At 35.9% G+C, this 14,784-nt stretch overlaps 1 protein-coding gene across 1 annotated transcript in view; it reads right to left on the reverse strand.

Annotated features, from left to right (window-relative positions):
• Positions 1–3,937: 3,937 nt before the first annotated feature.
• PIG-Q (phosphatidylinositol glycan anchor biosynthesis class Q) overlaps positions 3,938–14,784 on the reverse strand; it is a 215,366-nt gene continuing 204,519 nt past the window's right edge. The window contains exons 7-8 of the mRNA XM_090405814.1: positions 6,486–6,678; positions 3,938–4,384 (exon numbers count right to left, since the gene is read on the reverse strand). Of these exons, the coding sequence (XP_090261940.1) occupies positions 3,938–4,384; positions 6,486–6,678 (640 nt within the window). The remainder of the gene's footprint in view (positions 4,385–6,485; positions 6,679–14,784) is intronic.

The raw sequence follows: 14,784 nt of genomic DNA on the forward strand, positions 1-14,784 counted from the left end.
ATATACAAGGCATACAAAGGCTACTTGTTAACGACTTCATATTATTTGTCTTAATATCCCATAATTCAAAGCACACTTTCATTTGGAAGTGTATAATGCTATGAATTAAGAGAGAGAGTACCTAAACCAGTTTCAAATACTTCATGTGCAAACTGCTGAAGTAAATGATATTTAACTAGAGTGCTCAGCTATGAAGGCATAAAAGTTTTACAGTCACTACATGTTCATAATTCAGTTGTCTTTGTCATAGAGTCAAGGTACCAAGAGAAATGCTTTTCAGAAGACATTTATATAAGTATGTAGATGTTATATAGGGCAAAATGAAACATTATAGTGAGCAATAAATAGTTTATGTCAGCAGTTTCAAAGAAAGTACAGAATGGTGGTTAGGGTATAATCAAGTGGGAGACAAGAGCACACCATCTCCATTCTTACTGATATGATTACTTAAACAGAATGGGAGATGAAATTAACAAAAGAGGTATGCGATGTTTTGTTAACCTTAGGTATAAAATGACCTAGAGGAAGACCAAGATATAGGTGAATTGATGCAGCTAGAATGTCCTGGAAGACAAAAACTGATCTGAGAACACTAGTGTACCAGCAAGTGAAAGACTAAAATGTAGGAAAACTGTTATCTACAATAATAATGACATGAACTTAATCATGATTCTAGTAGCAAGACTTATACATTGGTTAGACATAACTGGTAATTAGTTTAAGGAATTAACAACACATATAAAGTATATTAATTAAAGGTAACTTTAATGAATAACTTCTATATTTCGGCAACGTCACATTGCCATCTTCAGGAACATAAAGATATGGTATGTGCACTCAGGAACTAACACAAAGCAAATGAGGAAGAAAGCAAGAAACTAATATTGTTCCTAAAGTCCTAATGGTGCCCTCTTGCGGGCTAATTTGGTAGTCTTGGCAGTTGGGCTGAAGTTCTCATAATGAAAGTCTCCCAAATTTGGGGCAGTTTCATGCACCCAAATTTGTTGAGGTTAGGAACGTTTTTCAGAGCTGCTGAAGATTCTTTGAATAATCTTTCGTATTTAAACTTGCTGCGATGAATTATTTTTGTTTTCTTCCAACAAATTTTATGGTGGGTATCTAAGGCATGGTCTGCCAGCCCAGAGCGGCTGTACTGGTGAAACCGGATGTAGTCTTGGTGTTCTGAAATCCTGATATTTGTTTCACCAGTACAGCCGCTCTGGGCTGACAGACCATGCCTTAGATACCCACCATAAAATTCGTTGGAAGAAAACAAAAATAATTCATCGCAGCAAGTTTAAATACGAAAGATTATTCAAAGAATCTTCAGCAGCTCTAAAAAACGTTCCTAACCTCAACAAATTTGGGTGCATGAAACTGCCCCAAATTTGGGAGACTTTCATTATGAGAACTTCAGCCCAACTGCCAAGACTACCAAATTAGCCCGCAAGAGGGCACCATTAGGACTTTAGGAACAATATTAGTTTCTTGCTTTCTTCCTCATTTGCTTTGTGTTAGTTCCTGAGTGCACATACCATATCTTTATGTGTCTGAAGATGGCAATGTGACGTTGCCGAAATATAGAAGTTATTCATTAAAGTTACCTTTAATTAATATACTTTATATGCGTTGTTAATTCCGTAAACTAATTACCAGTTATGAACTTAATCATGTAGTTCATATTACCCTGTACAGTTGAGGATACATATCAGGAAATTGATCATGATGAATTAGATGGATTAGAAATATTACAGTATAATAACAGATCATACATATTTGCAGGCCTCATTGACTGAACAGTTAGCATATTCATTCTCCTAACACAAGGCTGTGGGTTTAAATTCCTCTATGAATATGGATGTTTGCAGTTTTCATTAGGTAGGAGATGAATTTCATCACTTGGTGTAAAACTATAATCCTGTTAACTGAAGCCCTGCACTGACTTGAAAAATTTAGATGTTTGATGTCTACAAGAAGGTTTTTCAGATTATGTACAAAATAAATAAACAGAATTAATAAAAACTGAAAAAAAAAAACTGTTTTGTTCTCCATAGCACTAATGTCCTACAGGTTCAAAACTTTTTGTGGGTGGAGTCACATAAATATATATCGGGAGGGTGGTAGTAGTCTGAAAAGTTCTGATAAACACCTAGAACAAAATGATATTAAAGCAACTGATATAAAGCAGCTGACCTGCAGAGATAAAACAGTTATCATTCTGTTGTATAAGACCCTGGTCAGACCACACTTGGGCTATTGTTCTCAGATTTGATCCCCAGGATTTGAAGGGGATAAATTAACTGTGGAAAGGGTACAACGGTGGATAACAAAGGTTTCAGGACTGTACAATGATAGTTATGAGGATCGGCTGAGGGAATGTGGACTGCAGAGTTTGGTGGATAGAAGAAGGAGAGGTGATATGATTGAGACTTTTAAACTGTTGAGAGGTGGTTACAGGGTTGACACTGGGGAGTTCTTTCGCTTGGTTGAACAGCGGGAAGGAGTGATGACAAGAGGCCATCCCTGGAAGTTATGAAAGGAAATTGTGAGCAAGAGGGTGAGGAGTGGTTTCTTTGCATGGAGGGTGGTCGAATCATGAAATGCATTGCCTGATGGAGTGGTGAGAGCGAAAACGGTCAATGAGTTTAAGGAGTGGTATGATAGACTTTGTGTTTCTCAAGGGGGAAGACCTCCCCTCGATGAGTCTTGAGAGACTTTGTGTTTCTTAGGAAGGACCTTCCACGATGAGTCTTTTAACTCCATGGAGGCCTGAATAATAATCACAAGAAATAACATACTAGAAGAAGAGTATGAAGGAAGCGTAGGTTCTTATATCCTCATATGTTCTTTCTTGTGGTTATATCAAATTGCTTTATTATCATTTCTGTTCTAGGTGTTTATCAGACTTTCCAGAACCCCACTTGTGTATGTATGTATGTATACACACACACACAGGCCACTGAATTAGAAACCTTGCAGAAATCAGTGGTTTCTACACAGGCATGTGACTGCCAATACTGATCCTCTTCAATTCTCTGCACATAGATCGATGAGATACAGGGTGGGAACAGCCTTCATTAAATGCTTCAGTCAATTGTTGCACATAGGTAAAAGCCTTCTTAGATAATGGCAATCTCATTCCTGATAGACTGTCTAAGGAACACAGTTATGTCTCTAAGACAAGCAATGTTGGTTATTTTCCCATTGATTAAACGACCAGGATATCTCACCTTTTGAGAAACCAGTGAGCTCTGCTGCTGTTTCGAAATCATGATTCCACACAGACAGGCACCTACAATAAGCCCTTTATAGAATTCTGAAAGATCCTTTGTTTTCTCATTGTGATCAACACTATTGACAATTACCGACCAGCAGCATTCTTGGTTATGTGCATTATGTGGTAATCATGTAACCAAGTATTTTGCATATGCACTCCGTAAGTGACATTTATGTATATATCTGTATAAAGGTTTCTAATTCAGTGGCTGGCATGTGTGTGTGTATATAAATGTTTGTAATCTTTACTTTATAGTTAGAATAAACACCAATACTTCATTGTCAACTAATAGCAAATGAGAGTCTGCAATATACAGTCAATTAATGAAAAGAAGAATAAACATTGATATCGCATAGTTAGGCTGAGTAACTAGAAGCCAGAGTTAACAACTACACATGGCTATGGCACATATGATATCATAAATTGTAAGCTTGACAAAATTGGTAACAATTTATTTTACAGTAAACTCTCGATTTAATGGACTATTAAGGGTTAAGGGTTGTCTGGAAAATCAAAAGTCTGTTAAATCGCTAATCTTAGGAATAGTATTGAAATTAAAACACTTTCAGTGATACAGTATTAATATATTTTAACGAGAACATTTTTATGTAAATACCATTTTACGGAGGATTGTGCTTGAAAAAAGGCATTGAGTTTCAGTTACTTTCCACTTTTATACTGTTTCTTAACAAGTAACGATCGAAATTGCTGAAAATGTTCATAATAAGCAATCACCTTTGGATCTGAAGATGTGCCAATGAATGCGATGATGTCATCCATGTGTTCTCTAACCATCGATAGTTTCAGACCAGGTGGAATCACTTCTTCTTCTTCCTTGTTGTCAACTTTCTGATCGCTCGGTAGAACATCTTCAGCAATCTCTTCCTGGCTGAGAATTTGGTAGCCTGGGTCACCCTTTTCAATGTCATTCTCACTGACATTATTACCAGCTCGCATCAAAGTTTCACAGAAATCAGAGGTTTCCAAACCTCTGAAATCGTGTTCTGGTTCACTCCCGTTCAGTAACTTGGTCCAGCTATTAGCCAATGTTGTAGTCTTTATCTCCTTCCAAGAGGCAACAAAATTAAAGATGGTGGGCTTGATGTTCTATGCATAGAAATTTTGAAGTGTCCTGGCTCCTCTTATATCTTCTTTGAGATTGTTTTCATTCTCCAAGACATCGATAACCTCTTCAAGAAACTTCTTCTTGAAGAAGGTTTCATCTTCTTATACAAGCTCTTGCAGGCAACAATGACTCCCTGATCTATAGGCTGTATTATAGAAGTGGTGTTTGGAGGAAGGAACATACATTTTATTTTTCCATTCCTACTAACCAACTTCTCAGCATTAGGATGGGCTGATGCATTATCAAGAAGTAAAACAGCTTTTATATTCAGGAGAGATTTTCAGGACCTCTTCTTGGTAATTTTGTACTTCAAGTATGAAGTGATTGAAAAAAATGTCATTCGTAAACCAAGCATTCCTTGAGCATAGATGACAGACAACTGGTTCATAACATTCTTCAAAGCGTGATGCTTTCATGCTCTTCTAACTACCATTGGCTTGAGGCGATGTGTGCCATTGGCATTAGCACAAAGTAGGGATGAAATGAGCTCCTTGTTTAATTTGTGGCCAGACATCTAATCTCATGTTTGTTCACGAGGGTATTTTCAGGAATAGCACGATAGAACAGGCCAGTCTTATCTGTATCATAAACTTGAGACAAAATAAGACCCTCAGATTCAATGACTTCACTGATGTATTTTCTGAAGGGCTCAACTTGTTCGGTATCAGCACTCAGTGCTTCACCACATGTTTGCCTATTCATAATGCCATGGCATTTACGAAAGCGCCAAAGCCACCCGTCACTCGCCTGGAACTGTATGCCAATGTGTTGTGCCAGTTTTTCTGTAGCCGACCTTAGTTCAACACCACGAACAACAATGTCACTAGACTGCTGTTAAATAAACCACTTGTAAACTCCTTCTTCTAAATTCTTATGCTTGGCCAACTTCACGTTTCTTATCGGCAACAGTGAAACCACTTTTGGAGCTCTCAATGCTATATTTTATCAAAAACTATGTAAGTTTGTCTTTATTTTTGCATATGTCCGAAACTGTTTGCTTTTTCTCCATAAAGTTCACAAACATGAGCAATAGATGCACCACTTTCCAACTTACTTATTAACTGAAGTTTCTATGCTATCATCAAGTTTATTTGTTTTCTTTTAACCCCAGACACATTAACTGATATTAACATGTCCATTGCAGGACCTCTTCACGCGAAGAGAACTCGCATCACGCGATATCGCGGGATGCAAGTTCTCACCAAACGGCCAATCACGCATTATCGTGTTGACGTTGCTAACTAAATAAAAAAATTTAAAAAAATTTGGCCACCACACGAAATTCCAATTTTCAGCTTGGCAATGAGCGATATCGCGTGAGCACGCGATGCGAGTTCTCACCAAACGGCCGATCATGCGTTATTGCTAACTAAATAAAAAAAAAAAAAAAAAAAAAAAAAAATTTGGCCACCACACAAAATTCCAATTTTCAGCTTGGCAATGAAAGTGTTAATAATGATTTAACTAAAAATTACTCCAGCAACAGCCTAAACACCACGTTTTGCGCTAGCTATCGTGAATATCAAGAAATATCATGAATATACACGAACATATACAAAGACACAAATTATAAACACTGCCAATTGCTTCCGTTTAACCATCATATTATTTATCTTTTTGTTAATTATTTCATTATCTGTATTTATTTGTCAAATTATGTCTGTTAAATCCGAAGTCTGTTGAATCAGGATCCAATAAATCGAGAGGTTACTGTATTATATCTTAATTAGGATGTCATTCTGAATAAAACATAATGAATTTTTAAGATTTTTTAAACTAACAATGTTAATTTTTTTCTGTTGTATTACCCATTTCATGTTAGAATGCAGTTTAGCAAACCTCTACAATATACCTAGAGAATGATAGCCAATGTCAAAGGCAGGAAGAGGGAAATTAATAAAATTTTGCCTACCTGCGGAGAACATTCATATTTTATGGGAAAGAGCAATTTCAGGGATTAGTTGCCTAATGGATTAAAACATGGAATCACTGTTTTCCAAGTTGGATAAGTAGCATATTACTGTATGAAATGTAAGTCATTAAAAAAAGGAACAATTGGCATTCTGCATTAAAAAAACATACCACTGTAAAGACTACATAATACAACATTATCGTTGGCAACAAAAACAGAAGCACTGTAAACATTAATGTGCCTATTAACAGTTGATGAACATCATACATATAAGAATCAACACGTAAACGAAGAGGATTCCATTTCTTTCCTCGGAACAATCTCCAAAGAGCAGTTAGTCCAGAAATTTGAAGTCCATACAACCTGTAATAGAACATATTTGTACACTGAGTAGAATATTAAACTACTATACTTAATTTAAAAGGCATTACATTAAAAAATAAATGTGACACATTGTCAATATCAGATACCAAATTTATCAAACTTAACATTCTTTTCTCTTTTGCAATTGCTGAGTGAATTTTCATTACCAAAACTATACATTAAAGATGCCAAGAAATTGTATTCTTGGTTTCATCCTTTATCCAAGTGTAAGCAAACAAAGTTTGCACTTGAAGTAACTTCATGACTGGGCTACTTGTATATATAGAGATAATGATTTCACATCAATTACCAAATTTATGAAGCCTAACATTCTTTTCTCTTTTGCAAATGCTAAATGAATTATCCCATAATAGAAGGCATTATACATATCCTTATGCACATGTAGAATGCTATGCATAATGGGAAGAGCCACTATCCACACCTGTTTCAACTTTTATTGAGGTCTCATCAGTGGGAGCTGGACCCAGAAGATATACTAAGGCTGAAGTAATGTAGAAGTCATATATTTCCCATATATAAGTAGTCAAAATGCATCACACCTTATTACTAAAACACTCTGGATTAGAGATAGATGTTGAAAGTTTTTTTTTTCACTTGTCATACTGTAGATTAAAGATAATGAAGTTTATATAAGCAAAGTGGATATTAGATCCAACATTATTTCAAAGCAGAATGTAGAAATGAAAGTTTTGTAAGGTAAGTTAACCAGAGAGCTTATGGGAAAACATTCCCTAGCATTCAAGACTTGCCTTAGTGTGGACTACTTAAAAGACATAGGTGCCATCCAAGCATCTGTATATTTGCCTTTTATTAGTCCATTTTGATAAGGTTTTACTGGCCTGACAGCTGTTTCAAACAGGGCAGAACCGTAAGAGAACAAATGCTCTTGTCAGCCACTTGGGCGGTGCCTATGTCTTTTAAGAAGTCCACACTAAGGCAACTCATGAATGCCGGGAAGTGCATTCCTGTAAGCTCTCTGGTCAACTTACCTTACAAAACTTTCATAGTTTCTACATTCAGCTTCGAAATAATGCTGGATCTCATATTCACTTTGTTTATGTAATTTTGCATTGCTGAACTGAAGCCTTTTTGGCTCTTTAGTTTAGTAATAACTAAGCTTGTTTGTAAGCAAATAAAGTTTGCTCGTGAAGTAACTTCACAACTGGGCTACTTGTATATAGAGGCTAATGACTTTACATCAACTGCCTTAGTATCCCATAATGCAAGATATATCCTTATGGACATGTAAAATACTATGCATTACACTTGTATAAAGGATGAAACCAAGAATATAATTTCTTGGCACATATTCGATTTATAATTTAACCGTGTGGAAAGGCTTAAGTGTTCATCACACATGTTGAATTGGATTTTAACGGTATTGATGCGAACACAGATTGATAAGAAAATAACTATTTATTAATTTAAAAGCTAATATTTTGCTGGTATTATATCCAGCATCTTCAGAGCACACAAACAAAGTTTGTTACAATAGCAAGACAACCACAATCCGGTGTAACAGTGGGACTAGTATAAGTAATTGCAGGTGCAACACAAGACTAAAATCCTAAATAGGCGCTATCTAAGTTTAAAAAAAAAAAAAAAAAAAAAAAAAAAAAAAAAAAAAAAAAAAACAGTAGTCCTAAGTTTTGAAAAATAGTAGTCCAAATAGTAGTCTTTGAAAGTTTTGAAAAATAGATTTAGTCTTGTGTTGTACGCTGCAATTACTTATACTAGTCCCACTGTTACACCAGATTGTGGCTGTTTCGCTATTGCAACAAACTTTGTTTGTGTGCTCTGAAGATGCTGGATATAATACCAGCGAAATATTAGCTTTTAGTTAATAAATAGTTATTTTCTTATCAATCTGTGTTTGCATCAATACCGTTAAAATCCAATTCAACAATTTATAATTTAAAAAACTTTTAATGTTATTATTATTATCTAAGACCTCAAGGGAGTCAAGGACTCATTGAGGGAGACTATAAATCACTCAAACCAGCTGTCATACCTTCCCTTAAATTCACTCACACTAGATGCACTCACTATCCCTAAAGGCAAACTATTACACTCACTCACTGCTCTGTGAGAGGAAAAACCTAGTTCTCTCACAGAGAACTAGGTTTTTCTTTCATGGATGCCTCCATGTTCTCTCCCCACCTTCCATATAATGAAAATTTTCATTAAACGCTATCCTATAATACCCATTTAAAAGTTTATAGAAGACCTCTATTATATCAAGCCTCTATCTCCTGTTAATCCAAGTCTGTAATCCTCATCATCTAAATCCCATAATCCAAATATAATCTTTGTAACTCTTCTTTGTACCCTTTCCACACTCTCTTTATCTCCTTGGAATCTGGGAGACCAAATCCGAACACAATAATCCAGAGTGGTCTCATAAAGAGGCAAAATGACTTTGTTATCCTTGTATGTCAAGGTTCACTTCAGCATCACAGTTATCCTCTGTATTGTATTTGCAAACTTTCGCTATGTGGCCTTAACTTAACTTTCATGTTAAGTTTCTCCTCAGTTTCTTGTAGCATAACCAAAGTGCATAACTTTACACTTAGTAACATCAAACTGACAGCCATTTTCGTTTGACCAAATTTTCAGCCTATTCAAATAATTTTGTAAGTGCAGATATCAGTAACATACCTGATTGTTCTGCTTATCTTTGCATCATCAGCAAACAATTGCACATCTGATGCTAGACCCTACTTGATGTTATTAATGTATATTATTGAGCAATAATGGCCCGAGGACTGAAACCCGATGTAGTACACCACTGGTCACATTAAATCTGGCAGATTCACACCCACTGTTTACCACTTTTTGATATCTCTGTCAACCATCCTCTGATCCAAGTCAAGAGTTTATATTCCAATCTCATATTATTCAGTTTATGCAACAGCCTTCTGTGTGTATCCTATCAAATGCCTTAGAAAAATTCAACATTATCATAGTGTATCCATTACCTTTATCCAACTTGGCCATAACATTGTTATAAAATATGAGTAAATTGCTAAAACATGACCTTCCTTTAGTAAACCCATGCTGCTCTGTGCAAAGTATAGCTTGTTTGTCTGCAAGGTCTTACCAACTTCTCTAAAATCTTCACTACCACCAGAGATACTGATAGGTCAGTAGTTAGATACATCAGCTTTTGCACCACCCTTGTACAATAAAACTATCATACATTTCTTCCATTCCTGAACTGAGATTCAAACATGCAAAAGTCCTAGCCAATTTGATTGAAGATTCCTTTAGCAATCAGGCTGATATTCTATCTGTTCTTAAAGACAAATTCTTATCCAGGTTATGCAACAGCTCTTCATTTTCATGAATCCCTAACTCTTCATCCAATGTAGGAGTAGTACTTTGTACTTTGTATTTTGCATGTAACCTGTGTGCCATGTTACATACACCTGGGTGATATATCTTAGCAAAGTGTTGTCGTCCAGTAGCATCCTCTAGCAAGAGGGTTGCAGCAGATGAGCAGCTCTTCTCCATTTTTCTCGGTCTGTCGCCTCCGTTATTCTTAAACCAGTCCATTCCACGATGTCATTGAACCACTCTCTAGTTGGTCTTCCACGTCTTCTCTTCCCCCTCAAACTTTCCCTTGTAATATAGTTCTTGTCAGTTGTCCCGAAAAACCTCTCAGAAGATGTTCTGCAAATCTGGTCTTTCTTGGCATAATATTCTTGAGCAGTGTTCTTTCCATCCCAACTCTTCTTAAAACTTCTTGATATTTGATATTCTCTCTGTATAGCTAATCTTTTCCATCTTTCTAAAACACCACATTTCCACTGCATTAATTCTTTCCATATCTCTCTTTTTGAGTGTCCATGACTCACTTCCATAACTTGCAATACTCCAAACTGTTGCTTTAACTATTCCAACTCTAACACCTATTTTAATATTCTTGTTTATTAAAATTCTCTTCATTTCCATAAATGCCGATTTAGCTTTGCCTATTCTATTTCTAATGTCCAACTCTGAAGTTCCTTTCTCTGAGATCCAGCTACCTAAATATTGAAATCTTTCCTCCACATCTTATCTTTACATTATCTCCTATTTTTCTGCCCATTATCATTATCTTGGTCTTCTTTGTGTTAATCCTTAGTTCATACTCTTTACAGGAGTTTCCAATTCTTTGAACAATTTGTTGTAATCCATTTTCACTTTCTGCCATGACTGCTACATCATCCGCATATCTTAAGTTATTAATGATTCTTCCATTTATTTTTATTCCTTCTTCTAAATCCTCAAGTGCCTCTCTAAGCATTTCACTATAAAGGTTAAGCAATAATGGTGATAACTTGCATCCTTGTCTAACTCCTCTCTCCACTGGGAATTCTCCTGTTTCCTCTCCATTAACACATGCCAATGCTGTTTGTGTCCAATATAATCTCTTTAAAATTTCTAAGTCATAAGAGATAATATCAATATTAACTCTCATGACTTAAGTTTACTTACATTCTGTTTTCTAGAATGTCAAAAAGTCTTTTATGTTTCACTGTATCAAATGCCTTTTCAAAGTCTAGAAATTCCAAAAACAACTTTCCACCATGGTTTAGTGTTTTCTCCCCAATAATTCTTAGACAAATTATAGCCTCTCTTGTTCCTCTGTTGGTTCGGAATCCAAACTGTTGCTCATTCATTCCTTTTTTCTATTTTACTCTTAATTCTCTCCAAAATTATTTGTGCCAGAATTTTTGCTGTGTGAGTTATAAGACTTATCATTCTAAAATTGTTACAGTCCAAAACTCCCGTCTTTTTTGGAATGGGGATAAAAATTGATCGTCTAAACTCCTCTGGAAATTCTTGTCCCTCATAAATTCCATTAATAATTTGCCATAACACTTCCATACCTTTTCCACCTATATTCCTTATAAGTTTTATCTGTATACCATCTTTTCAAGGGGATTTTCCTTCTTTCATCTTTTGAATTGCTAGATTCAATTCCTCCCTCATGATGTACAGCCTCTGCCCACTATGCTCTTTCATTTGATTTTCTCCTCTTTCTCTATCTTCATAAAGTTTACTTACATATTCTTCCCATCTCTGTAATAGCTTCTCTTTTTCTATCAGAATTTCACTTCTTTCATTCTTGACTACTCCAATCCTTTGCATCTTTCTCCTTCCTGTCATCATATTAATGTTTTTATAAACACCTTATGTCATTTCTTTCTGCCTTTGCTGTTGTATCTTTACTTATCTCATCTAACCACTCTTCCTTTTTCTTTCTTATCTCTCTTTGTATCTCCCTACTCAAGTCTTTATACTGCTTTTTTTTCTCCTCTGTTTTACTATTAACTAACTTTCTAGTTAGTTAATAGTAAATTAATAGTTAATAGTTAATAGAAAATTAGCAAAGTGAGCACTCATTAACTGAACAATCTCATTAGCTTCAAACACTCAAGTACCATCTACATTCAATAAAGTTATTCTTCCACATTCATTCTTTCTTTTACTTGCAGCATAATGATAAAATTCTTTTGGATTGCCTTTAGCTTGAATGGCCAATTTCTTTTCATACTCCAAGTTAGCTTTCCTCACAATACTAGTTACTTTTCTGGCCTGAGTTTTATATATTTCATAACTTCTCTCACTCTTATTTTCACAATATTCTTTCCACATTATCTTCTTCTTAAGATGGCATATCCATTTCACTCCCAACCTATTTATTCTTCGAACACTAGAGATACAGATACCACTCATTTAAACACTTTTTTCAATGATTTCCATGCATTGCTGACATTTTCCCCATTCAATAACTGATACCATGAGACCAAAGATAGTATTTTCATAAGTTGATCATAGTTCCAGCTATGTAGTTCTACATATAACCTGTTTTAATCAGAGCATCAATACAATTAGATATTACCCATGAAAATAGCCATATTCTTAACAGAGACTACTTCTGACACTACGAACATATCCAACACTATCGTTGGATATGTTCGTAGATTTTCTCCTCTTTCTCCTTGTTGACCTTGAATTCCTTCTTTCACATGCTGCTTGAGAAAGTTGTCTCGCAACAATTCAATAAATTCCTCTTCTTTCTTATCATGAGATTTCTCTTCTACCCAAACAATGATTGCAAAATTGAAGTCACCCATAATTTGGTACCCATAAGGCTAATTTGACGATGCATTTCATTCCCCGCAACTGAGCCGCCAGGTCTGTAGCAACACTCCACCATATATTTCATTCTGTTAACCTCCGCTTCACACCAGATAGACTCAAAGAAACTGCTACATGGGACATTGTTACTATCATTGTTTTCTTACATTTCTACCCTGACTGAACTTCAGTCATCTGATAGCATTAGTAGTACTCCTTCACCTCTCCTATCTCTTCTGTCATTCCTAAAAATAATATACCTATTACAATTGATTCCAGTTAACATATCTGATTCTGATAGACAGGTTTCCCTAATACCAACAGTCTAAAGCCACATCATATTCATTAAAGCAAAGAACTCAACCCCTTTGTTTCTGATGCTCTTGATATTTGTGTACAGATATAATAATGCAATCTATTCAGTCTTGTTCTAGAACTTTCTCTTTTCCCTCCTCAAACAAACCTGAGGTCAGAAAAAAGACCCAGCAGAAGAGCAAAATCTTGGTGGATTGATGCAACTTGTAGTTTCAGGTTTGTATGTGAGCTATGTATGCTATCAACTATAAGATAAAGGATGTATTGAATGTGCAAATTTTCAGGACTCGTATATTTGGAGAAGTTTAACACCGTGAGGTTTTTTATATTTCATAATTTCTTTAGGCCAGGAAGCAACTTTTATTCAATAACTTATATAATATACAATTCCCCTCTCCCGTTTGAAGATATAATAGGATCTTGATGTGTTGTAATCTGGTGAGTAGAGGAGTCTTTTAGAAGAATTTTCATTTTCTTAATATATTCTGCTTGATCCACATAACAATATTATAATAATGATATTATTATTATTATTACCACAAGACCTCATGGAGTCAAAGGCTCATCTGGGAGGTCCTTTTATCACACACACACACACACACACACACACACACACACACACACACACACACACACACACACACACACACACACACACACACACATCTCATCATACCTTTCAGACACCACACTCTCAGGCAAGGCATTCCAATCATTCGCAATTCTGCACGGAAAAAACCTGTCTCTCACTCCCCTACTCGCACCCTCTTTATACAGTTTCCAGGAATGACCTCTGTTTCTCCCCTGATCTCACACTATTCTCTGTAGAACTTCTCGAACATTGAACCTATAACAACCCCTTACCAACTTGTAGGTCTCTATCATATCTCCCCTCTTCCTCCTGTCCACCAGATTCTGCAAATTACATCTTCTCAATCTTTCCTCATACTCGACATCCCAGAGGTGAAACTACATTAGTCAGTCACCTTTAGACCCTTTCCAACATCTCTTCATCCTTCTGAAAACCCGGTGACCGAATCTGGGCACAATAGTCCATGTGTGGCCTAATCAAAGCCTTATACAACGGAACAAGAATCTCCCTACTTCTACACGTTAGTGTCCTCTGCATCATTCTCTGAAGCCTTTGTGTTGTCTTCACAATTTCGGCGATGTGTCCCCTAAATTTTACATCCTTATCCACTATCATCCCCAGATCTCTTATTTCCTCTACCTCTAACAATATATTCTCACCAAGCATAAATTCTGCATCTCATCTTTGTTTTCCATATTTTAAAACCTTACCGTTTGCAACATTGAACTCGCATCCCCATTTCTGTGCCTAATCACTCAATTTATTCAAGTCTTCTTGTAAGGCCACAACATCTTCACAACTCTTCATGGTTCGTCCCAACTTTGCATCATCTGCAAACAACTGAATATCTCCATCCAAATCTTTGCCAATATCATTAATATACAAGACAGTAATGGCCCTAAAACAGACCCCTGAGGCGATCCACAAATGACTTTCCTTTTCCTGGATATCGCACCCCCATACACAACTTATTGATACCTATCAGATAGCCAGTCTCAAATCCAATGCACTAATCTAATATCCAACCCCATCTGCCCTAATTTGACTGT

Source organism: Typopeltis vanoorti, chromosome 15 (genome assembly GCF_054136105.1).
Source record: "Typopeltis vanoorti isolate ZY-2024b chromosome 15, IOZ_Tvanoo_1.0, whole genome shotgun sequence".
Taxonomy (NCBI): domain Eukaryota; kingdom Metazoa; phylum Arthropoda; class Arachnida; order Uropygi; family Thelyphonidae; genus Typopeltis; species Typopeltis vanoorti.